Below are 26,082 nucleotides of genomic sequence, written 5' to 3'. Positions count from 1 at the left end.
AATTTTAAATAGTTCTTCAAAAATACTTTTAAATTCAATAAAATAGGAAACCAGTGTTACAGTATAAAGTTAAAGTCGGTATGTACAAATTCTGTGGTAAAAAGTATAGTTGTCATTTTTATGCATAGGTATTATAATTCATAAATGCATCATGTTATTTATTAAGTTATCGTAAAAATCAATTAGTTTCATGATAAAGTTGGTTTAATTTGTCTCGGCATTAATATTTAGACTAAGAATCACGCTTTAAGGGCTCTGACCATAGTGAATTTTTCATAATTGCCGTGTTTAAAATGTGTTTTCTGACTGATGTAACCAACAAAACTATGGTATGTGATACATTTTATGTTAGACAAACTATTCCTGAATCTGAAAATTCAAAAATTGCGTTGAAAAAATTCGATGGAAAAGAAAATGAAGACTTTTGCGAGGAAGAGTATTTTATGCGGAAAATTTTTGTAAATGCTTCTTTGTCTCGAAATCTTCAAAATAGTGGTTTTTCATCAATTTTTCATCTGGATTTTCCTTTAAAAAACAGTCATAACTTTTGACACATCTTTTTAGAAAAATTTTCCGCAAAATTTAAAATAGTTCAATTCTTTGCGGACAGTTTGAAAAAAGTTCGAAACAAAAAGGTTAATTACCCATTAAAACTTAACACTTTTTATAAAAGAAGGTGATGTAACATATTATTAACGTCTTTTTAAAGTTCATAACGTCATTTTTGCAATTAAGTTCTTAATTACTCTTAAGGGGTTTGATTAAAAAGCAATTTATAAAGGCAATTCTTTGTTAAAAGTGTTAAAGAATCTAAAACATAACTTTTATGTTCAGATACTAAAATCTATTTTCTGACTATGGTCAGAGCCCTTAAAAAAACAGCAGTAGAAAAGTGTAAAGTCAAGATTTATCAACGTGTAAAGGAACGGAACAGAATTCGTCTCGTTCTAACCCCTACTATTCAAAACGAGATGGAGTTTGCTTCTTTTTAAACTATTTTATGTCGCAAATAAAATTGGCATTGTTTGATACCCGGGGGGAATAGGCAAATGGAGGGTACGGTATGTGCCGCCCTTAAGGGTACCTTTTTTGGATTTTCAAAGTCCCGCTAAGGGTCGGAAAAATCAGAAAATCTAATTTCAGTCCCACTAAGGGTCGGAGAAATGGGAAAGATCGAATTTGTCCCGATAAGGGTAGTGAAATTAACAAAATTTCCCTTTGTTTTCTTCTTTTTAGTCCTGGTAAGGGTCCAACGGTCGAAAGTCAGCTCGCAACCCTAGTACCCCCATCCCCGGAGTTTGATACACCTTTCAACAATTGCTTTGGATTCACTTAAAGCAATTAGGACACCTTTTGCGTCTTCGCTAAGGAACAGGTGTTAACCTAGAACAAAACAGAACCCCCAATTTAAAAATTCAACTACTAAAAAACCCCTATTATACTTTTTGATAGCAAAATCGAAAGCTTTTTACCAATAAGAAACAATTTTTACTGAAAGCCAAACACATCAACTCGCGTAATGGAGAAATCTCCACTTTCATTGGTCGTCAAAGGTTCGTTTTTGAAAGTGTCGCATTTGGTAGAGCGTCCTTTAGCAAGTTCACCGTCCATCCATAACCCTTCGCCATTTCTGTAAAAAGAGAAATTGAATTCAGTTGAAAAACCTACTAAAATAAGAAATAGTCTCACACGTAATGGTTAACCTTGTCCTTTGCATTTTTTATCTATTCAAAGCAGCTATCGAGTCAAAAATTAAAAAGTAAAAGAAAGTATAAAGGAATACTTTATTCACCGACCAAAATTAACTACTACGCTACTGTGTTAAGGCAATCATTAGACAAATTTAACAACAATATTGCTGGCGTCAAAAATCGAGCAGAAAATTTCGAGATGAACCTGGAGATTTATAATATACTTCACTAATTCGTCATTTGAAGTAGTAAAGGCGATGGGCGTTCTTTAGAAAAAATAACAAAATTGCTTTAACTTCAGCCTGTCCGAAAATTCCAATCTCGAGTAAAGATGGACGAATTCTTTGGAGACAATAAAAAAAAACTAATATATAAATAACCTACCCTCCACCGACGATGATTCTTATATCATCACAAGAGATGAATAAAGAAACAGTTTTCACTTTCACATCTTCTCCCGTAGAAGGATTCGATTCTCCTTCTTCATCTTCCTCTTCGATGATACTTGTCTTTGTTAACAATTTCGGTCGGGCGCCACCCGTTGTTGTTGTTGATGTTGTCTGTGAGCGAGTCTTATGCATTTGAAGACCTCCATCAAGGTCCTCTTCATCATCTTCAATCACAACGTTGGAAGATTTGTGAAGTTTCTTGACTTCACCAAGATCTATTGTTTGTGCTGACATCAATTTCCCTCTCTTATTGTTACTACCACTGTCAGAGTAATCTTTCAGACTGTCAGGTGCTGATTTGTTTTCAGGTATATTGTTCAATTTCTGGTAGTTAGACGATTTGTTGCCTAAGAATAAATGCTTAGGTACGGAATAAGTGCTACGTTTGATGTTAATAGCACTGAGTGGGTGAATGGAAACAGAAACTTCTTTACCGCGATTGGAGTACGCACTTCTTGAGACAGATCGATCAAAACCTGGTTTTGAGGAGGTCGATGAAGACGAAGAGGAGGTAAAATTAAGTTTCTTTGAGATTCGTCGCTTCATAGATGTTTTACGTTTCTTTAGTTTAGCGTCCGTTGTTTTTTTCTTTGACGTATCCCTATCGTCGATGTCCTTGATGAGAGGAATTGTATCAACGAAAACGTAATGAGATTTCTTTCGCATCCTGGGAGCTATATTAGCTTTCTGATCATCCTGATGAAGTGATTCATCCCAATGGTAAGCTTTCGGTGCAGGAGCCAACTTGAACAAGAACGTCTCTCCTGTCCCAAAGTAACTCATGTTGGCACGGCCGTCATGGCGTTGTTGAAGAGACGCCGATAAATATGCACCGAAAATCTGAAAAAATTAAGAAAAATTTTACAAGATGACATCTCATATAATAGTTGGCCGAACTAATTCGTTCTTTAAGAGCAGAGACCAAGAATTCGTATTCGAATTATTTTAGATGGTCTTTACTTATATGGAATTTTATAGCTGGAGGGGCTATCATTTCAGCTTGAATGGAAAGAAAGATTACAAGAATGAAATTTCGAAATAGAAGTAATTGTAGATAAAGAATGACATTTTTTATACCTCATTATTCGATGTTTGGATAATAACAAGTGTTTGCTCTTCATCTTCGCATAATTGATATAGAGTCTTTAAACTAAAAAAAAAGGATTATTAGAAAAATTAGAATCATCATTTAGAAGTTTGTACGACTTTTCTTGTATGTCAAAGTCGAGGGAGCTCTATAAGGATGTATAAGATGAAAAATGTCCATCATTTTTTGCTGATTTCAACTCTGGTCTCTTTAACGTAGTAGTACAGGGTTTAATGACGAGATAGAGCAACGGAGCGACCTGCATCCTCTTAAAAAATGTTTAAGGAAATTACGACGTAAATTGTCTGTGTAGAAAAATTGACGTAAGAAAGAAAGAAGATTTGACGTCAAATATCATTTGTAACTTTTTAGTAGCATATTCAATTTTGCAAAGGTTTCAGCGTAAGAAGTTGATATCTTTTTTGTGCTGAGCAAAATTATTGATAATTAGATTGTATTATAAAGTAATATATTTGAAAATGGCATTCTCAAAAGAGGGTAATCTTAAAGAGCAACCTTTGAGCGAACCGAACCTAATTTATTGGGTCGATAACGGTTCAGGATGTCAAAAAATCAAGAGAAATTCTTTCGGGAATGTGATGTTTACATCATCCCGTTCTCGGAATGGTAATTATGAAGACTGCGAACGAAAGACTTCCGAAGACTATAAACAAGTTTTTGGCAGCAAGAAAAGATGCAAAGGTTTTGCTATTCCTTCGTATGGTTTCAAACAGATTATCGATTGGGATCGAAATGAATGCGATTCAAAATCGATGAACGTTCGATCCATGCGATTCTACTCTGTTGTCGATCCTTGGAAGATGATTGGTCAAGAAGGAGGTCACGTGACGTTTTACGGCTGTCGACAAAGTCAAGCAGATTTTCACTTGAGAAATGGTGTTAACTTGGAGAAAGAAAACAGTCTGGAGCGATTTAGCCGAAAGTATGGTTGCAGTAAAACAGAAGCTAAGAGAATGTTGGCAATGGAGAAACGTGGATTGAATTCAAAAGCTTCAAAACCAAAATCTGGTTTGATGCCAAGACAACGAGGAAGACTTCAATCAAATCAAGTGAATGATTTCGCAAACCTCTTTGAAGGAATGTCACTGTCTAGCTCAAATGAAAACCAACAAGACGAAGCTGTTGATGGGCAAAGTGTTGGTTTCTCAGCTCAACCACTCGGCTACAATAGCATCAAACGAAAGATTTCCTTCGAAGATTACAAAAATATTAGCAAACGTCGCCATAATTAGATGAATGGAAAATATTACAAAATAAGGGCGATAACGGCACTAACAGCAAGCCGACCCTTTATATTGTAAACTTTTACGCAAAGTTTACTCATTAAAACTCATTTTATTGTAAATAGTAATTTCTTTTAATTTTTCGTTACTTTTAAATTTTCGTTCATTTAAAAATAATTTTCAGTTCTTTTACAAAATTTACGATGTACTTTTCATTTTTAATTTGGATTTAAATCTGAGCTTCAATATCTATGCAAAAGCATAAGATAAAAACAGCCTTTTCACACAAAAGGACGAGGCATAAGGCCAGACAATTGCTACTTATTGTCCAACTGTACTGATTGTCGCGCTTCATCTCAGATCAAAGAAAGTTTCTAGAAAAAATGTGTAACGTTGCAAGCATTTTGACCGTTGTTAGACTCAACCATGAAGTTTTAAAGTATTAACAATAAGATAACAAGCTAGATGCTGATTGGACCTACCTGAAAGTTAGATAGCAATGCGAAAAGAAAAATGAAAAAAATCAGTCAGAAAACATAGCGTTTAGCGAAAATGCATAACGCAAGAAATTCATCATTGATTGATGGTAGGGGGAGAGGGAAGGGTTGTAGGGAAAAAATAGATAGAAAGTTCTGGTCGCAAAAATCAGTTTTATTGACAATTGAATCATGCTTGATGGTGAGCATTGTTATCAATAATGTTTTTGTGTGAAAAACATAGAAATATAAGGAAAAAATCCAATGAAAATATGCAAAAACGGCGATTTCCGGAATTTTCAAACGGAAAAAATTTTGTCTCAAAAATCGAACTCGGCCATGTTTTGAGCATTGCGAATACGCATCTTTCTGCAAAAAATCAGAAAAAATAAAAATAAAAATTCGAGAAAATGTCAAAAAACCGGTTTTTCCGGCATATTTCCGGCATTTTCGGCCGGAAAAAAATGTTTTTCGAAAATCGGGCTCCGTCACATTTTAGGTATTATCATATTGCGTCAGTGTGCAAAATTTTTTTCGAAAATCGGGCTCCGTCACATTTTAGGTATTATCATATTGCGTCAGTGTGCAAAATTTCATAAAAAAATATAAAGTACAGCTCGAGAAATTCAAGAAATACTGTCTTTCCGGCGAAAATAGGTTGTTCCGGCGACTTTTAAAATAGTTCCGGCTTCAAAAATCAATTTAATTGAAAATTGAAACATGCTTGATGGTGGGAATTGCTATTAATAATGTTTTTGAATGAAAAAACAACCAATTATAAGGAAAAAGTCCAATGAAAATCTAGGAAAACGGCGATTTCCGGCATATTTCATGCATTTTCCGCCGGAAAAATTTTTTTTTTCTTAAAAATCGGACTCCGCCATGTTTTGGGCATGTTTTAATACGCATCTTTGAGCAAAAAAATCAGAAAAAACTAATGATAAAATCTCGAGAAAATGCCAAAAAAACAGTTTTTCCGGCATATTTCCGGCATTTTCGGCCGGAAATGAATTTTTTTCGAAAATCGGGCTCCGTCACATTTTGGGCATTACCATTTTGCATCTTTGTGCCAAAAATTAGGAAAAACTAATGAGCCAATCCCGAGAAAAGCTAGTAACGAACGGACGAACGAACGAACGAACGAACAGAGGTTAATTTATAGGACCTCCACCGGGGTAGGTCCAAAAATCGGTTTTAAGAAGTAAGTAGAATTACTCTGTACCAGTGAGTGTATCTCACGTTTATCGTTTCTACGGCAATGAATTTTGAAAATATCCCGCAGATGTCGGGATATCGGAAGAAAAACAATCAATTTTCTGTACCAGCCGAAGTTTCGTCAAGTTGAAACGATAAGTGACAAAAGTCCTTTATCGAGAAATAAGCCATATAGAGTATAGATCTTACTTATATCCATCTTTATTTGTAGTGAACAACATGAAAGGTTGCATGATTTGCACACGTGCCGGTAACCATTCGTTCAATTCTTGCCACTGGAAGAAAAGAAAAGAAAATTCCCATCATGATTACGCAACTTTTTAATAAAAACATCCAAAATTTTTGAAGCCTTCGGATGTTCTTAACTTTTTTAGTTTTAAGCCGAAAAATGTTCTTAACATGTTCTTACTTTCACTTTTTTTATCGATGAGATACTGCGGAGTCTTTATAACTCGAACACGCACGAGGAACACAAATTTGCTCGAGTTAAGGAAATTTCGAGTTATGAGTAAGGTTTATAAGGTATTGTTAACTGAAAGGACGAGAAAACTTGTTCGAATTAAGGAGACATTCGAGTTAAAGAGGCTCTACTGTATAGTAGTCTAAAAATAGTAACAGATTTGCACAAATTGATTTATTTGTACGACTTCCAATCCCCTTCTCCTTTGATATTAAAAGAAAGGTAACAAATTTCACGGTTTTACAATCATTTGGAAATGAATTGTGGGATTGAAACTTGTACAAATTTCAGCTAAAAGAATTATGACGTATGCGACACGAAGCGCTATTAGCTAAAGACTAGAGAGGAGTTTCAACTTTTGCCAGGTAAGCAAAAGTGCTTTCTTTGCACATTTTCAAGGAAAAAAAGTATAGTGTGAACCCCCCTTTTCTGTTACTTCCAATAAAGCGCTTGTATGAAAATCACACGAGCCGCACAACTTATGCAACTTTTACGAGATTGGTCTCAATTCTTAGATTACATCACCATGTGTGCGAATGATAGACATTTTTTAAAGAAGTTGTCACTAACTAGCGCCAAACGACGGCACAGTTAGTAAGTCAACGTTTTAAACATCCCATGTGAGGAAATGATAAACATTTTTTGAAGAAGTTGTCACTATAACTAGCGCCAAACGACAACACAGATAGTAATGTTTTTAAAAATATACGGTTCCCAAGGGTATTATTTTTCTCATCGGTAAGATGAAAACTCAATTTGCGGGAAAAATGATAGGTAAAAATATTCTTTCTTCACTAATTATTGGTAAATTTCAGTTTCAAAAGTCCTCTTTCTGTGAAAATTGCGGTCTTTCCCAACAGTTGAGTTAATAGTTAAATGCTCAAATACTTAGAGGGATAAATAGAAAACTGGAACCACAAGGACTTCCGAGTATTGCTTTTGATTCAGTTATGTAATATTATATAATATAAGAGCCCAATAAACACAAACTTATGACGACCCCTGTAAAATGATATCCAATTAACGGGTATCTATTGGGAATAATCTCAAAGGTTAAAATCAAAAGGAAAGTATGAGGAGAGGACAGGGGTGTTATATACAGGCCAGTACCTGGTTAGGTTTGATGATGTCCGAGACTTGTCGTAAATCAACAGCGACGACTTGTTTAATGATGGTCCTTTCAGACCATTCCAATTTTTGCGCTTTGTATAATTTATTGTTTTCTTGTTTCATTTTGATCACTTGTTTGGTTGTGATATTGATCTTTGTCGCGTTCTGTATAAAAAGGAAGTAAAAGGGAAATCATTTTCACCGAAAACATCATGGAAGGTCATTGGGTTCAAGCTTACCAGAGTCGAAATTTAAATTCTAAATCGAAGCGATTACTATTGTACTAACAGACACTAAAACCATACCCCCAATCTATCCTGTTAAAATCGAGTCAAAACCTCTAGTGATGAATAAGGAGTGGTAGCCCTTATATCAGCTTGTCTAAGTAATGATAGAAAGAATTGCAACAATAGTCGGGCAGAAATATGACAAACAGAAGTGAACCTTGAACCGCTATCTTATTTGGTACCGTTAACAGCTGTAGAGGGTGTATATCTTCTCCTCGTAGAGTGCTCAATAAGTAAATAGAGCGTTAATATAATAAAGAGTTGACACAATATCTTTGTTTCAAACTCAGAGTTTCATGGTGCACAGGCACCAATCTTCAGTGAAATGAGATGTTAATGTACCGTTAACAGCGAAATTTTATGTAGATTAACATGCTCAGTCAGAGCCTCTTGATGAAGCCCTTGGTGGAAAACCTTTGGTAAAATCAAACCTAAAACAGGTAAGTTCCCGGCCACTGTACTTCTGTTATGAGCAGCACAGCGAACCTATCAAAGCAATGCAAAGTCTTTGAAAGACAGCTTTCATGTGCTTTCGCCAAAGGGCTTTCGTCCGGTACCTTGCCTATTTCAAATTAAGAATGACACTATTTTAATGGTTGTGATTCTAAGAAATGTTTGTTAGGGCAGGTTAGGGAACCCCCCTCTTTTACAGTCAGTCATTGAGACAGGGGTATCCAAGGAATGTTTTAATAGGCACCTACCATTGCCAAGATAGCTGTTTGCAATGCGTTTTGGGACAATAAGGGACCCTTTATTTTTTTATTTCACCAATAAATTTCCCCATGGGCCCTATGTGTAATTTTTATATTGTTTTTGAATTCCACTAGTCTGTAACTTCTTGGATCATTCTCAGACTTGATAACATTGAAATAACAAACAAACTCTAATTCGGCCAAACTATAATATTTTAATGTACCTTCAAAAGATCTTCAGCAGAAAAGGTGACGGATTCTGCGTACTGCCCAATAGTTGCCACGAGATCATGAGGTGTTGAACAATCTAAAGCGAAAAATAAAATTGTAATTAAAAGTGTTTAAAATTATTTGAGTAATTCAAAAATCCCTCAAGATATATAAGGAAAGTCTCCGCACTCATTTTTTTGGTCAAATTTGATGTTTGAATCTCATCTTTTCTTATAAAAATGTTACAAAATCCCTTCAACCAAACAGACCTGTTTGTTCAGAAAGTGGAAAGGTTCGTACGTAATTGCTGAAAAGTGAGTGAATAATCGTAAAATGTTTGCAATATGTACAATCCAACTCTGAACAGCATTTTGACGCCTTCAGCAAACAGACAATCCAATAGTCGAGTCTAAATAAAAGTAAAGTTCATTTGAAAATTTGGTCTATACAAACAAAATGTGAAAACGCGAAAAAGGGAGAAGACTCTTGAATATTATTGCAACGTCTCCATTGAAATTAATAAATTAAAGAATAAGTTGTTGCTTTGAAATTGCCTGGTAAAAGCTTTGTTCACTACGTAAACAGGTGGACACCCTTTCGGCCCTCTTTAATGTAATGCAGACATTATTTTTTCAGACTCAAAGAGTGTAGATCTTTGTTGGAGAAAATATATCAATGAATCAACCCATTAAAGTTAAGCCTCTCAAGTTAAGTAACTCAAACAAGTTTTCTCGTCCCTTCAGTAAACAATGCCTTATCCCATAATTCGAAATTTCCTTAGCTCTAACAGAGCTTCAGCATGCGGGTTCGAGTTATGGAGACTCCACTGTATAAGGGGATTCAACTGATTTCTAACTATTTGACTGGATCGGGCTACCCGTATGTAGAAGCGTGTCCAGGTTTAGAGCTGACTAGTCCGCCATCTTGTTTTCAATTCTGGTTGTCAACAGTGCGATTCCAATGTTTTGAAATTCGAACGTTCGAAAATCTTAGATAAAATAGAAAACAACATTACGGACTAGTCGACTACAAAACTGGACACACTTTCACGAGAAATTTGTAAGCAGTTAAGGCCGGCGCAAATGAAGCCAACATTTGATCCAACATTCGAAATTTTCAATGTTGGATCAAATGTTGGCTTCATTTGCGCGCATTGAAAATTTCCAACTTTTTAAGAAATTTTGAGAATTCTAATGTTGGATGATGTTGGGTGAAGTTTGCTCGCGATCAAACTTTTCTTGCAACATTTTTGACAAAATGTTGCCGATAATTAATGTTGGGTCCATTTGCGCGAGTTTTGAGCCAACATTTGATTAAAACCTCCGTGATGAGTGCAAAACAACGACGGAGGGATTTATTCGAACGTTCGAATGTTCGAAATCGAACGTTATACGTTTTTCGAATTTGCGAGAAATGGTGGGTGTGTCATCAAAAAGTTTCAAATCATTTCAAACAAACAGAGAGAGTTACAAAAAAAAAGAGAAGAGGATGAAAGAAGAAATGGAGAGCAACCTGAAGAATTCTGATGAAAAGAAGAAAAAGCTCAAGGAGAAATGAGGAGAAAAGTGATGAAGAAGTAACACTGTTAATAGAGGCGTTTGAAGCCAACCCTTGTTTGTGGGATATGGAGCATGCAACATACAGTAAACGAGATGTAAAAGAACTGGCTTGGTCCAATATCTCAATGACTTTAAAGACACCCGTCTCGTCAATCAAGTCTAAAATGAACACTCTGAGAGCCCAGCTCTCTCGAGAAATAACGAAAGAGAGAGCAAGTGCATCTGCAGGCTCTTCAAGTGAACGCCATTCCCCTTCTGAAATTTCTCCATTATCCAAACAACCATCGACTAAACTGGGTGGACGGTATGCATTAGAAGATTTAGAGCTTTTTATCAACATGTTATGAAGTACAAGTGTAGCAAGAACTATATCTTCGACGTAATCGGGTTCAAAATTTATGACAGTGAAGAAAACTCTCCATCGGCTTGCCAAGATGCCAAAAAGATTTTCTGAGATTCGACGGCCTCTACTGTGTCTGTAATTGTAAATTCGTTTTTCTTCGTTCAACCCTTGCTGGGGAAAAGGCTTCATCACAAATGGCCTTAGTGCAAATGCATCGTCTCCCAAAAAAACGTGCGGGACACTTTCCCCTGAAGAGCCTAATTTTTTCTCATTAGGAAGATCGACTGTTCCATCTTGAACCCCTTTCATTAGCGAAGTCCGATTCCAAATACCCGAATCATTTGCTCTCCCCGGGGTTCCTACATCTGCATAAAGACATTCGTAATTGGGACCAGCAACAGCCAAAAGAATAATAGAATGGGTATGCTTATAATTATAATACCGCGATCCTTTATTTTTTGGTTTTATAATTCGAATGTGTTTTCCGTCCACGGCGCCTAGAGCATGGGGATAGTTCCATCTTTCTTCAAAACATTTTGCAATCTTGGACCATTGGTCTTTGTTTTCAGGAGGCATCAGGAACTCGGGCTCTAATCGTTCTACGATAGCATTACAGCAGCCCTTGATGATATATGAAACGGCATTTGCACAGATTCTGAATTGAAAGCTCAGAGACTCTAAGCTTTCTCCAGTGGCCAAATATCGTAGGGTCAAAGAAAGTCGTTCATCAGCGTTGATAGGTCTTGTTCCACCAGATCTTTCTGTGGGTGAAATAAGATCCGAGATCTTACTGAGAACGAACTGAAAGTCACGTACGTCCATCCTAAACATATCTCTGAACCCTCTATGATCCTCCAAAATGAGCTCTTGAACAATGTTAGTAAAATAGCCCTTTTCCTTGCGCCGTTTCAACCATTGTCTTGTTTTCCCTCTTCTTGGTTTCTCATCATCAGAGTCAACCAGCTCACTCAAGAGCACAACTGCCGTGAAGTCTTCCACCGTTGCCACCATTATGGCAAAGAAAATGAAAATGAAAATGTTGGACGTTCACCTCAAATGACTTTTCATGCAACATTCCAAAGTTTGTGACGTCATTCGTTCTTGCAACATTTGACGCAACATTCAACAAAAAATGTTGGTTTGAATGTTGGCTTCATTTGCGCCGGCCTTTAGCTTATCTAGTGTATAAAAGAATATGATATCTGTGGGGATTCCCATGGAAACAAACTTACCAAAGAGACGAAATCGAGATTCTCGAAGATGCACATCCTCCATGCTGGGAACAGAGCGACTTTATTCTTTGTCGATTCTTCCGGTTTGAAAAAACTGTTCAATCGGTTGAACCCTTTTTTCTAAAAGACAGTGGGTTAAAAAGTTAATTCCAAAGGATCAAAATTATTTATTTGGAGGCACTCGATTTAATAACCATCATACGTGCTTTTGAAATCGGATTAAAGTGAAGAGAAAATTTGAGAAAATTTGGGCGAAAAACCGACCCTTATGGTGCATTTCCTTGAATTCTTTTTACCATTTTCAGGCAAAATATGGTCAAATTTTACACTCTTAGAGTGCATTTTTCTCATTTTTGCTGATTTCGACCCTTACAGTGCACTTTGGGAAGCTCGGAAAATAGACACTTAAGGGCCGCACGTATGGTAGGTCATTTACCTTGAGTGCCCCCCCCCCGGAGTTGTTTTAAAATTTTTCGAAATCTGGCGACAGATTTTAGTTTTAATCCGTAAATGATGTAAGTGACGGAAAAAAGTCTCATTATTAATAGTCCTGACTCAATGTTAGTGTAAAGGTGGAAATAAAAATATTTATCGGCACTCTGTTAAACTTAAAGGATGTGAAATTACTTGCGATTTCAGTTAACGCTCCCTATTTCGAACTAGAACGGGAAGTCTAATCTGTTCGAACTACAGAGAGTACTCGAATAATAGAAAGTATTTTATGACGATTTCCCTTTGACGAGAACAGAGAATTGGGTTTGAATTATAGAAAGATTCGAATAATAGAAGTTCGAATTAACGAGTGTCTGCTAATGTTTCTGTACACATTTTTCGAGTCAGGATCTTTATGACGAGAATTGATCCAAGTGAAGTAACCTTACATTAACCTTGAGGAATAAATCTTGTAAAGTAGCATCAGTTGTCACGTTTTCAATTTTCGTTTGGTCCATAAAAGGTGCTGAAAAAGATCCACTCAACAAGCCAGAAACGACAGAGAATGTGTCTTCTTCATCGAAGTAATGCAGTAAGATGGAGATGATTGGTTCCAGGAGAGGACAGTAAGTGATGTCAGGGTTCAGGTGTTTGATAACACAAAGTACACGACGAAGTTTGTTACCACCTTCAGTTGTTAGGTAGTATGTTAAGAATTGCTTGTTATTAGCTTCTTCACCATCTGGGATGAAATCACCTGCAAAAATAAGGATGAAGAAAATATATTTCATTTAGTTTTAAGCAACAGAAAGACCAATTGAGTAATAAGGCGAACCAACCAATGAATGTACATTATAAAAACACGTGACACAGCTATTATTCTTTGAGCACAAATCCAAGTGTATGTGACCCTTCATGTTTAGATTGAAAAATTCCTTTTTTTTCAAAGATAAAATCATTTTATCTCAGATGGTGTAAAACAATGAAGTTGTGCCAATGATCTTTGGAAATATCAAGAAGATGTTTTTCATTCCCAGCGACAAACCTTGGGTGAAGAGTTCTTCGCAAGTTTCTTTATAAAGAGCTTGGTATGTGATTTCTGCACCACCAGATAATAATAACCAGATTTTGATTCGAGTCGAGACCGGAGTGTTCTTTCGGACGATGTGTTTGAGACGTTCCTGTTCTTTGGGTGTCAAATCCTTACTGGATTTACTGGAAATATTATTGATGAAGTCCTTATCTTTGTTGTCTAAAGTATCTTCGTTGGTGAAAAGCTCTGATTGTGACAAATCAGCTTTGGCATTGGGAAGAACGTGACTTTGAAACACATCACTCATGTTGATTGGTCTGTATTAATTTTCACTCCCAAGTTGTATTTTCTATTTCATTTTGATAGCACTGTAAATGTAAGCATAATAAAGATAGGAGTAACCGACTATATAATCTGATACTCTAAAGAAATCAAGAAACGGTAAAAGAATGGTGAATCTGTCGAGTAACTATACTTTCGAAATAAAATGAAAAGTGAAATAACCATCTCGCACACAATCTTTAAGATTCCACATTCAATTGGATTCGTATAATATGCAAACTGACGAAAACTTTTGAGATAGACGTCAAAAGTGTTTTTCATACAAACATACAGTGTTCATTCAAATGACCAAAACAAAAATATAAACTCAAAGAAAGTAATCCCGAGTACAAACAAAGAGTCATTTGATCACGCACATAAATGTCTGGTTTATTAAGGAAAAGGAAACAACAAAATGAGAAATAAGAGCCTTTTACGTTTTTGAAACTAGAAGAGGTTACATAAGCACCACTTTTGATTTCTTGGTGTATTTTAATGAGGTAGAAATGGAATTGTTACTTGAGACTTTTACCTGTCAATAAACCTTTCAAAAAAATGCACAAGAAAAAAAGTTCATAGTGGGCAACACCCCTCCAAACCCCACCTGAAAAAGTCACCCCCAGCTGTATAGTTTTACCCGCCACCCTCATAAAAAATTTGGTGGCATCCCAACCCCATCAGCTTAAAAATTTCTGAAAACCTCCACCCCCCCCCCCAAAAAAAAAGAATGGGGGGGTTCCCACTATGAAGTTTATTAGACCAGATCTTGATTGAAGTTAGTAAAGATCAATCAGAAATGCTCATGAAAAAATTATGAGAAAATAATGTAAAATAGCTATATCCAGTCATGAAATAACCGTTAGTTTAAGAGTCATTTGAAAAAAATCTCCAAGACAATATTGACAACATTATCTTAAGGTGATGGCAAAGCTAAAAGATTTCATCTTCCATTTTATCAAAATCAGCTAATAAGTCATAATTCACGTCCAAATTTTTAGTAATTTTTAGTTGTAGTCCCATATCCATAAGAAAATTCATTATATTTTGTGCTGAGATATCCCAGGATAGGATTAACAAGGCATAAACTAGATTTAAGTAACACCAATTTCCGTTTTTTATATTTCAATAAGGCTTCTTTGGATGTATAATTTATTGGGGTTGAACTCTCTCCAAAAAATTTTAGAAAATTTAGACATACATTAAGTTACATTAGTCAAAGCTTCAAACTCAAGGCAGAATTTTACCTCTGAAAAAGATTAATTTTGCATGGAAAGAAATTTTGTTTTGTAATTTATATTAGTTTGAAGGTAAATGAATAGCTGATTGCAAATGAATCTAATTTGTTTTGACTTGTTTCTGGGATTCAGAGGAAGCCTATGAAATATTCCTGACAAATTCTCCAGACTTCCTTATAATGAAAATCAAAATATTAGGGCTGAACTTGAGTCGTGAAAACCTCTACAACTCCAAAGCCTCTGTAGCTACGATTTCCTCCCCCCCCCCTAGTCGCTACAGATTTTAAAATCATAAATTCAATCATCGATTCTCAAAAAAAGCCAGTTGGAAATTCATCCATTTACAAAGTTAAGCTAAGCACCTCACAAGTTGAATTTTCACGGATTTTATGGTGAAAACATTCTTGGGAAATCGGTAGTATTTTCCCAGACACAAATAAAAGAAAACAATAAAAATTAGAAAAGAAAATAATGTTTGTTATCAAAATATTCCAGAAACATCTATGGGTCAACAACATCTCTTGTTTTATTTTATAGAACGTTTTCTATATCTAGATTAAAACATTAGATTGTAAATCTGTTCGAAATCAACTTTGCTATTTTTTCGTTTGCAAAAGCAATAGAATGTGAAGTCACATCTCAAATTCATTTTACTTGGAGGGTATCATTGCGTAAATAAGTGGCTTTTATCTATCTGAATAGTCAGGAAGGTGCCACCCTTTCTGCTGCTTCCTTTTACCCCAAACATATCATCTTTAAAAAAAGGTAATAGTTATAAGACTGAAGAAAAATGAAAAATAAAATAAGACCAGTCGTTAACTTCATCATATTAGCAATCTCATTTATTGAAATTAAAAAAAAAACTTAGGTTGCATACCTTTTAATGTTCAAAACCAACAAACTCAAACGTTTCACTAAACTGCAAATGGTTTGGGTTTGTTTACCTAGGCAAAGAAGCTATTGCATTGCTAATTCGATTTCTAGGATCTTACACTTCTCCGCTTACCATTTTGAATTTGAATGCCTGAAATCACAGCAACCAATTTCAAAATGGTAGCCTAGCTGAAGAAAACATTAAAGCTTATGGCTTATGCATGCATGCGCTTAGTGAACCAGCGGGAGCAAAGTGTAGTGCTTGGTTAGAAAAATGGTTTAGCAAAACAAAAAATCAAATGGTGCAGTCTGTTGGCTAACCCCTCGGTTTAGCGAACAAAGAAAACACAGAAAAAAGACTGTTGGCTTTGATCGTCTGTTTAGGTAAACTTTTAAACGAATCAATGCGTTCGCTAAACCCTCTGTTTCACTTTTAGAGGTTTTTGGCTAAATGGTATGCACCCTTACAGTAATACTGAGTATAGACCTTTTGCGGACGCGATACCATTTTGACCTCATAATAAATTAGCAGTGAAAACATACAATTCCCAGCATGGCCTGAACACACCCCAACATTTCCTCGTCATGTTATATTTGTCCAAAATAGCAAAATATTCTTTTGGCCCAAACATTGATGTAACGATCATCTTTGATATTTCGAGTGCATGAAAGCACTTCAAAACACCAGCTTTTTTCACTTTTGATGCTAATCAAAAATAGTGTGACATTGTAAAAAATGCTGAAAACAACTTTTTGGAATAACTCTTCATATTTTTTGAGTCAGCCATAGAAATTTCATAGGGCAATAGAGGAGATATGATTGAAAAAAAAAATTTGTTTTTTGAGTCAAGATTGTGGCTGAAGCAGGCTGAAGTTCAAATATTTTTGTTTTTTTGTAAGTGTAAACCACATGATATTGAAAAGTGTTCTCTGAATGGGACCTCGTGGACTTGAAAGAAAAAAGGCTGAATTTTCCAAAAAGTGTTAAAAGTACATATACATATTTTTTGTGGTCTGCCTATCAGTCACACATTTTACTCACACTTCAAGCTTTGATATATTTAAGTTGAGAAAGCCACAAAATTTTGCTCTTTTTGCAACAGGCAGATAAATTATTCAGCTTAACCGTGGATGTATTTTGACATATAAGCCACATAATGCCCTCATTATAGAGGAAAATAGTGGATGACATAAAAAATGTCACAAAACAAGGGGTTTACTTTAGTGATTAGCATCTTCTGTCTCACTTACCAGAATGCCGAAAGCCTGCGTAGACTAAGAACCCCCAATATATATACTTTGGCTGACCAAAAAAAATTCATCATAATATAATGATAAGACAACATATCAGATCATAACTTTTTTTGGTTGTGCTTCATTTTGAAACAACGAGATGAAAATTACCAACAAAATCCTGCGAGTAAAAAAGAGGTATTTTGACTAGTCTAGGAAAAATGTGCTTGCGCCATGATTAGAATATTATGCAAATTAATAAATATGCATAAAACTGACAAAATCCTTTCTTTTTCATTCTTAGAGGGGACGTCATCATAGATCCTGTGGAGATTCAAATTTGACAATGTATTATTAATAAAAACAGCAGAGAAAGTTTATGTGACGCAAAAATTGCCCGTAAAAGAAAGCGCTAGAAAAACGTGCACTGAAAATTGAAACTAGGAATTAATTAAAATATTTTACAAATTAAGATCTATTTTCTGTGACAATATAATAAAGTGTTATCCTCAGAATTGCTTCATTTTCAAATATTTTGATCAAAACCATGATTTTTCTTTGTGTGATAGAATATGGAACAAATATAATGATACTTAATGAAAATTTGAGCCTTAAAGTTTTTAGATTGTCTAGAAACCATGGTCTGAAATCACAACAAAACAAAAACAAAAATTTAGCTGATTTGAGAGGTCAATTTCTTGCAAGGCCCTCCACATGGTTATTATTTTTATTGAAATATTTTACTAATCAAGCATCAAACTTTTTGTTTTTTGTAAGTCTAATAGATTCATACCGTAAGTTGGTCTAATGTCGACATTCCTCCTTTAATTTTGCACCCTTTATTAGAGATGAGAATAATAAGAAGGTGGGAATCACTGATAGACAAAATATTTTTTCCTATATGATCGCTTGAGCAAAGAAAAAAAGTTTCCATCAGCTATTCAGACCTTCAGTATTGACCTAATTCTTCATACAAAAATCACAGGAAACGCATATTTGAACTTTGTACCCAATGCTGCATGCAAGCACTTAACCTAAAGTCCCGGAAAAGCGGGACACAAATCAGTTTTTTTAAGTTTGGAAAAAAATGCCACATATAGAAGATTTTTCAAATTCACTATGTGAATAGAGCATTAAATACAACTTTTTCCTTTCTTTTGCAAAAGTTCTAGGAATGAAAATAAAGAGATAATGATAATGATAATTGAATACTATCCACTAATGATCCACGGCACTATCGTAAAGCTAAAATCGCTAAGCATACTCTTCGCTTGTGAAAATGATTGACAGATTAAAGTTTTTTCACCAGCACGGGAGCTTGTGGGTGTTCTGCGAGCGTTCTGCGAGCGTTCTCGACTCATTTCTCAGACTGCGCTCAAATGGTATACTTAGCTGTGACAGATCATTTTGATGGAAGTTGTTGGAAAAGAAACTCCTTGATGCTGTTCTAGAGCTTTAGAGCTAGCCTAACCTTCATATTAATTCCTAACTCTAAAGAAGGGTGTCGGGATTAGAAAAGAGATGTTGATTAGACCAACTTACGGTAGTTTTAAATGCTATTTTTTGAACTTTCAAAGAACAATTAAAGTAGATTTAAGATGATTGGGTAGTAAGTATTGGGCGGACGGGCGTTTTGCAAGTTTCGAGAGCAGAAATTAGACGAGACTAAAAGACCGGGCGTTTTTAGTACTGCAAGTATATTATAGTTGTTTTGGAGAACGGGACAGCCTATTGATAAACAAATTACTCTACATACATTACTTTCCCACAGTCACCAATAAAAACGTGATAAATTATCTTGTCTCTAGGTAACTGTTGTGGAGCATATTTATTCAATACCTAGGCCGTCGCGTTCTCCAAAACAACTATTCAATTCTTTATTTTTATTTTTCACAAAGGCCAAGTTCACAAATAAGTTGTGTTTGCATCACCTGACCGACTCACTTTCTATGTTCTATGTTAAAAATCCGACTCTTTTAGAGTCGGAGAGTCGGAAGATCTGTCAGATTTTTTAGCGATGGTTATTCAAAGAATTTTGTAGATTCAGAGCCGCGTATCCCGCGTTTTGATCATTGAGTGTTTTAAGACTTAAACTATCCACAATTTTTCAAAGATTTTTTGATGCAACTGCTTTTTGCACAGTCACGATACTGTATGTAAAAATAATCTTATTACAGCTTGCACACTCGAATGATACTTAAATTGCCGCCTGAACAAACCTATGCTCAGAGCGCATTTTTCAGATGAATTCAGCATGCACCAACCACCTACCCTGTTCAGAGTGCATTTTTCTGATGATTTTATATGCCGACCGACCGACCGACCGACTCACATTTTGGGGCTGGAAATGAAGCAAACACAAGTTATTTGTGACACAGGCCAAATACAAAATAGATTTTTTGTATTTTTTTGTTTGTTAAGAAAATATAATGTAATATATTTAATTTGATTGTCAATAGACCTTTTTTTAAAGAGGCAGCCATGTTGAATAATTATGTACTCCAGCATAAAAACAATGATACAGCCATGCATAATTTTTAAAATATCCATGATACAGTAATTATGCATGGCTGTATCATTGTTTTTATGCTGGAGTACATAATTATTGGGCCATTCCAGAAAAATTTTTGTTACCCCCCGTCAGACGACGTTCATTTTTTAATTTTCTCTAGCCTCGGAAATAATTTTTCTTTTCCAGTGGTGGTTGGAAATTCCGATAAAAATCCATGTACTTTTGCAAAATGCATCGGAAATTCCACTCTTTTTTGCCTTTTTTAATTCAATTGCCTTGGAAATTCATACATTTTCTTCTCTCGCCTTGGAAATTTCAAATTTTGGTGAAAACTTTTGCCGTCGGAAATCCTGTGTCGTCCGCCCCCTGTTACAGACAAATTCTGGAATGGCCCATTCAACATGGCTGCCTCTTTAAAAAAAGGTCTATGTCAATAGATACTTCTTTACTTACTTACTACTCTACTTTCAAGGATTGTTATCCAATATTACCTTACAGTTACAAGATAATTATTCCTGTTTTACTTTACTGGCGGCGACTGGCAACTGGCTGGAGTCAAAGTCAAATAAAAATAACAAAAAGAAAAAGTAGCTGTTAAAAAACTGAAAAGCAAAAAAAAGGCAACCTGGCTTCTGCTTCTCTCTATTTTCAGTCTTTTTGTGTTTGCAGTTACTTGTAGTTCCAGTTTTTCCAGAATGGAAGGTTCCTGAGTCTTTATTTTCAAGTTGGGCTGGATCTGGAGGAGGCTAACCTGAGATCAGATTGTGGTTGTTTTCTGCCCACCACGCTGAAGCTCTAAAGGGATGGGTGAAAATATAATTTTCAAGTGCCTTTTATCTGGCACCCGATGTAGAAATTTTCTTCCGACACGCTAAAGCTCTGAAGGTCGGGAAAATTTTCACGTAGATACTAAACCCCGAAACGGGTGGGAAACTAGTGGAAACGAATGCAAACGGGTGGAAACGAATGGTGAAACGAGTGGAAACGAGTGGTGAAACGGGTGGAAACCAATGAAAAACAACTGGAAACACATGAAAACGAGTGGAAACGAGTGCTAGGGGGTAAAGATAATTTGGCATTCGCGTTCTATTCAGGTTCTAATGGTGATTGGTGCCATATACTTGATGGACCTTTACGGTTTGGCGAAAATATATTGTATTAAGAAGTATAAAAATGATGTTTGGATAAACAAATTTTCGTTACTTTTTGCTCACCGAAAACAATATTTCCCACTAAAAATCGTTAAAACTAATTTTATTCAGTCCCCTTAAAACAAAATTGAAAATGCCATCCTTTTTTACCACCTTTTTTGTACACGAAAAGGTCGAAATTTGAACAAAATATACTTGACACGTTTTCGCGAATTTTCGGCCTTTTTGCAAAATCGTTTTGCATTGCTCTTTCACGAAATTAAATTACGCGAACAAATAATGAACATCAAAGAGTTTAAAGATACAATTTTATATAAAATGAAAAGCAATATAACAGCACACTCATGGGATTTTGAATTTATTAAAAAGAGTATTGTTGCAGCATTAAACAGACTGTACCTTTATAATCATAAAGGTTGGCGAGTCCAGTCAAAACACAGATTTGATCTGCAGCGTCACGCTTCACCTTGCCTCAATAGTTAACTCAAATTGAAACAAACCATTGCCAAACAAATTCTGGTAGTTTTTTATTATTTCAGAGAAGTAAATGCTATATTATGGCACACAAATTGTTGTGTGTTTTTTTTTCCCAAAACGAATTCCAATTAGAGAAAAGCTTTATTTCGATTGGGATAAAAAATGTGATCTAAAATATATTAAAAAACTTACCGCTTACAAGACTTCATCTTTCCTGACAAACACCGTAAACAAGCCAAGATTGGTTGCTCTCGCTGGAAGTAAAAAAACACTGTAGTTAGTGTTATAGTTTGGAATGCAAATCTTCCTTTTACAAACTCTCCTGGTGTTAATTTTCATTGTGGTGCGAAGATTATACCAGATCGATTGGAGGGCTTTTCCGAGGGCTTTACAATGTAATGGTCCAGATACACAAAAGGACGCCCAGAAAAGGAAGGTTTTTGTACACCCTTTGATAAAAATAAAAGGAAGGTTTTAAAAATTGGAAGCAAGCAACACAGTACAGACAGGTCTTATTAGGAAAAAATCTTCCCTTACATTAAAAAGACTTTGCAGTGATCATTCACATCCTAAGGAAATATCAAGAATATATGCTTTGCAGCAACAACCATGTTTCTTTGTCATAAAAAATCCAACCATAAAAACATATAACATCAAAACACAAAAGTATCTGAAATACTGGATTTGGTTTCAAATGAAAATAAGCTGCTTACTGACTACCAAAAAGAAAATCGCTTCCTTCCATTCTGTTATCAAAGCAGCGTTCTGTTTTTAACAATGTTTTAAGAGACATTTGAAAAAAAATTATTAGTTTGATATGAACCCCTACCACTCGTTTCCACTCGTTTTCATGTGTTTCCAGTTGTTTTTCATTCGTTTCCACCCGTTTCGCCACTCGTTTCCACTCGTTTCACCACTCGTTTCCACCCGTTTGCATTCGTTTCCACTAGTTTCCCACCCGTTTCGGGGTTTAGTATCTACGAAATTTTCAACATCTGGAAGAAATACATTACGGAATTTCGCCTGACCGCGTAATTTTTTAGAAAAATGGGCCCGAGTGCAATTTGGACAGGGAAGGTGTCATGGCCGACAAAATTTGGTTCAGAAAAAACTTCAAAATGTTTGACGAAATAAATTCAAATACAAAACTTTTTGGAGAAGGAATCATGCAAAATATTATCATTCTTTTCACAAGGAGGGAATGTAGAAATACTCAAATAAGTATTTTTCCTTATTTAAACTGATCACAGAAGCAAAAACAAAATAGAAATAACATTGTACACAAAAAAGCCTGAAAGAAGAGAAAAGTCATAATCGACTGATCGCCCGTGTAAGAAGCACAACTGACGTCACGTACAGTAGGCCACGTGATCATAGATCTCGCATCTCGGCTCTCGGATCTCGCGGATCTTGGATCTCGGATCTCGGATCTCGGATCTTGGATCTCGGATCTTGGATCTTGGATCTTGGATCTTGGATCTTGGATCTCGGATCTTGCGGATCTTGCGGATCTTGGATCTCGGATCTCGGATCTTGGATCTCGGTTCTTGGATCTCGGATCTTGGATCTCGAATCATGGATCTCGAATCTTGGATCTCGAATGTTGGATCTTTGATATCGGACCATTGGATCTAAGATCGTTAGATCGTTAGATCATTAGATCATTGAGGATCATTAGATCATTAGATCATTGAGGATCATTGGATCGTTGGATCATTGGATCGTTGGATCGTTGGATCATTGGATCACATTGGATCATTGGATCAATGGATCGTTGGATCATTGGATCACATTGGATCATTGAATCGTTGGATCATTGGATCTTGGATCTTGGATCTCGGATATTTGATATCGGATCATTGGATCTAAGATGGTTAGATCATTGGATCTAAGATGGTTAGATCATTGGATCTAAGATGGTTAGATCATTAGATCACATTGGATCATTGGATCATTGGATCGTTGGATCATTGGGGATCATTAGATCGTTGGATCTTTGGATCGTTGGATCATTGGATCGTTGGATCATTGGATCGTTGGATCGTTGGATCGTTGGATCATTGGGGATCATTGGATCGTTGGATCGTTGGATCGTTGGATCGTTGGATCGTTGGATCATTGGATCGTTGGATCATTGGATCATTGGGGATCACATTGGATCATTGGATCACATTGGATCATTGGGGATCATTTGATCGTTGGATCATTGGATCAATGGATCATTGGATCATATTGGATCATTGGGGATCATTGGATCGTTGGATCATTGGATCGTTGGATCATTGGATCGTTGGATCAATGGATCATTGGGGATCGTTGGGTCGTTGGATTGTTGGATCGTTGGGTCATTGGATCGTTGGATCGTTGGGTCATTGGATNTGAAATACAAACACAAGGCGGCTAAAAACATAGATTACCTTTGTATTTGAGCGGACTGGTCCAAACTGGAAAAGCCTAAATAAAATTTCTGTCAGCCACCCTTCGTCATTTAAAGTAGATTCTTTTCTTGAGGTCAAGATTTTGTTGATATATGATATAGAATTTTTGACGTCATTTTTGGCTGCTCAGAATAACAAGACATTGAAGCGTCAATCTTTCCTATTTAGAACCATTTTTTATATTTGGCTACAAAAACATTCGAAAATATTATTTTCATTAGCCGAAACCCACGGAAAACTCACAGATTTATTATACAAAACACTGGATGGAGCTTCTCTGTCCCACGTTGAAGCAAAATTATGCACCATCTTTAAAAAAGTCGACCACAGTAGATCACATTTCGGTGCCGGTAATTTGTTTAATTGAGACGTTTTCTCGCCTCCTTCTTTTGAGCCTTAATTGCCGTAGACGATCCTATCGTCTTATCTTAGGTCACTGTAAAGGGAATAATTTAGAAGAAGGAATACCGCCCGGGGTGGAAAAATTTTCGGGCGGAGTAAACAGTGACGGAGGTGCTCTCCCGCCACTATTTTCCCCGTATACTGCCATAACGGCTGTAAACTCTGCGCATATATATTTCCCATGTTTACTATCCATCAAACGGACGATAGCATAGTCTATAATTACCCCTGTAATAGGGCATATTTCAATCCATCAAAATTCGCGCAATTAAATATAGTTTGACGTTCGAAACGCTCGATGACAATTTGACGCTTGACAACAATTCAAAATGATGTTGGCTCTTGTATTTGACAGAAAAGTATTTTTACAGCGCAGACAATACCGTAGAATCTTGACCTCACGTATCCTCCTCGCAAGCTCGCTTCTACGGTATTGCCGTCTGAAACATTTGGGTTCCATAATTCGTGAGTTATATCCGTGATGAGTTATCCATTATGACGTTATTTGGTGAGTTATTTTGATCATAAAAGTATAAGTTTTTATTTGACGTCAGTTAGTCAACACGCATTTTGTGTAGTTCTTCAAAAATGGTTGAAATTTAGCAAAATCAAAAACATGAACGAAAAAACCGACAAAAAGCAAGAAAAACAACCATTTGAAGAAGCTAAACAAAACCAAACATGCACTCCCACCTCCTGCTCAGATGATGGTGACCAAAACCGTCTAAAATGCCGAAAATGCCACCGCATGGTACACTACGAGTGCACACAATTACCGCTTTATCAGCTGCAAATTTTTGCCAACACTTATAACGAACAATATCTATGTCAGAATTGCGTGCGGATAACACGATCTCTAATGAGTAAAATAGGTGATAACTCGTATCATATGATGCAGAGGGAGATTGAGAAGAAGGACGACGTCATTAAAAAGCTCAAAAACCAGCTAGCCAAGAACCGCAGCCTAAGAACGATATCGAAAACATCTAACCAATAAGATGGCTGACTTTGAAATAAAAACCAAGCAGATTATAAAAGAAGAAATTAAGCAAACGACGAATTACATAGAGAAAACATCAGAAAAAACATACGCTGAAATAACTAAGAAACACAAGGATAATTCAAATCAGCAGTGAGAGAACACCAACAAGAAAACAAGAATGAAGAAAGAGACATCGAATCAAGAAAACGAAATATTATTATACATGGAATGGTGGAATTAGAGGTAGACAACAAAGAGGAACAACAGGAACAAGACAAAATAGATATTGAAGGTATACTAGGTAACATTGGCGTTCAAGATATCAAACCGTCCCACCATCATCGCATTGGACAAAACCGAAAAGGGCTACATTGGCGTCCAATCAAGTTGATCTAAAAAGTATAGAGGAAAAAGAACGGATAATGCAAAATCTGCATAAGCTGAAACGATTCAATGAAATTGGTGGCTTTAACATCACAGACGACTTCACCATCAACGAAAGAAAAATTATTAAAGATATGTGCCAAAAGGCGACAAAAATGAATTCAAAAAATGACGATTTCGTTTGGCATGTAAGAGGAAGCCCTAGAACAAACCTTCGCCTAGTTCGAAAACCTAGGACAAAGACCAAAACAACGTCTTCTCTTCTGTCCATATCTTCTGACGACTGGACGACAGATGAAGAATTAGACAATTTATAAATCTAAAATTATTTCGTAGAGGTCGATAGACCTGTGAAATATAATTCTATGAATAAAAAAAAAGGTTTTTAATACTAATCATGCTAGTCTAAAGGAAATTTTCGTAAATCCTTTGCTCCCAGGACCACTTGGTGCACCTGTAAGAGGCTAAAATTGATCTGTTGCAATAATAAGCATGTTGTACAAAATCAGAAAAGCCAAATAAAATGCCTCAAAAGCATGGCGTTCTAAATTCAA

General features: G+C 35.9%; 1 protein-coding gene across 1 annotated transcript; it reads right to left on the bottom strand.

The window, feature by feature from the left end:
- Window positions 1–664: 664 nt before the first annotated feature.
- On the bottom strand, window positions 665–13,884 carry LOC136805135 (GTPase-activating protein skywalker-like). The gene is made up of 10 exons (XM_067061702.1): window positions 13,533–13,884; window positions 12,937–13,244; window positions 12,056–12,175; window positions 9,222–9,330; window positions 8,936–9,018; window positions 7,733–7,897; window positions 6,352–6,437; window positions 3,218–3,290; window positions 2,076–2,980; window positions 665–1,630 (listed from the first exon to the last, which is right to left on the bottom strand). The coding sequence occupies exons 1-10, from the start codon at window positions 13,825–13,827 to the stop codon at window positions 1,489–1,491; spliced, it is 2,286 nt and encodes a 761-aa protein (XP_066917803.1). The 5' UTR covers window positions 13,828–13,884; the 3' UTR covers window positions 665–1,488.
- Between the last annotated feature and the right edge of the window lie 12,198 nt (window positions 13,885–26,082).

The sequence above is a fragment of the Clytia hemisphaerica genome, unplaced genomic scaffold (assembly GCF_902728285.1).
Source record: "Clytia hemisphaerica strain Z4C2 unplaced genomic scaffold, Clytia hemisphaerica genome assembly, whole genome shotgun sequence".
In the NCBI taxonomy this organism is placed as follows: domain Eukaryota; kingdom Metazoa; phylum Cnidaria; class Hydrozoa; order Leptothecata; family Clytiidae; genus Clytia; species Clytia hemisphaerica.
Note: the sequence above shows the minus strand (reverse complement) of the source record. Positions and strands in the feature narration are given on the sequence as shown.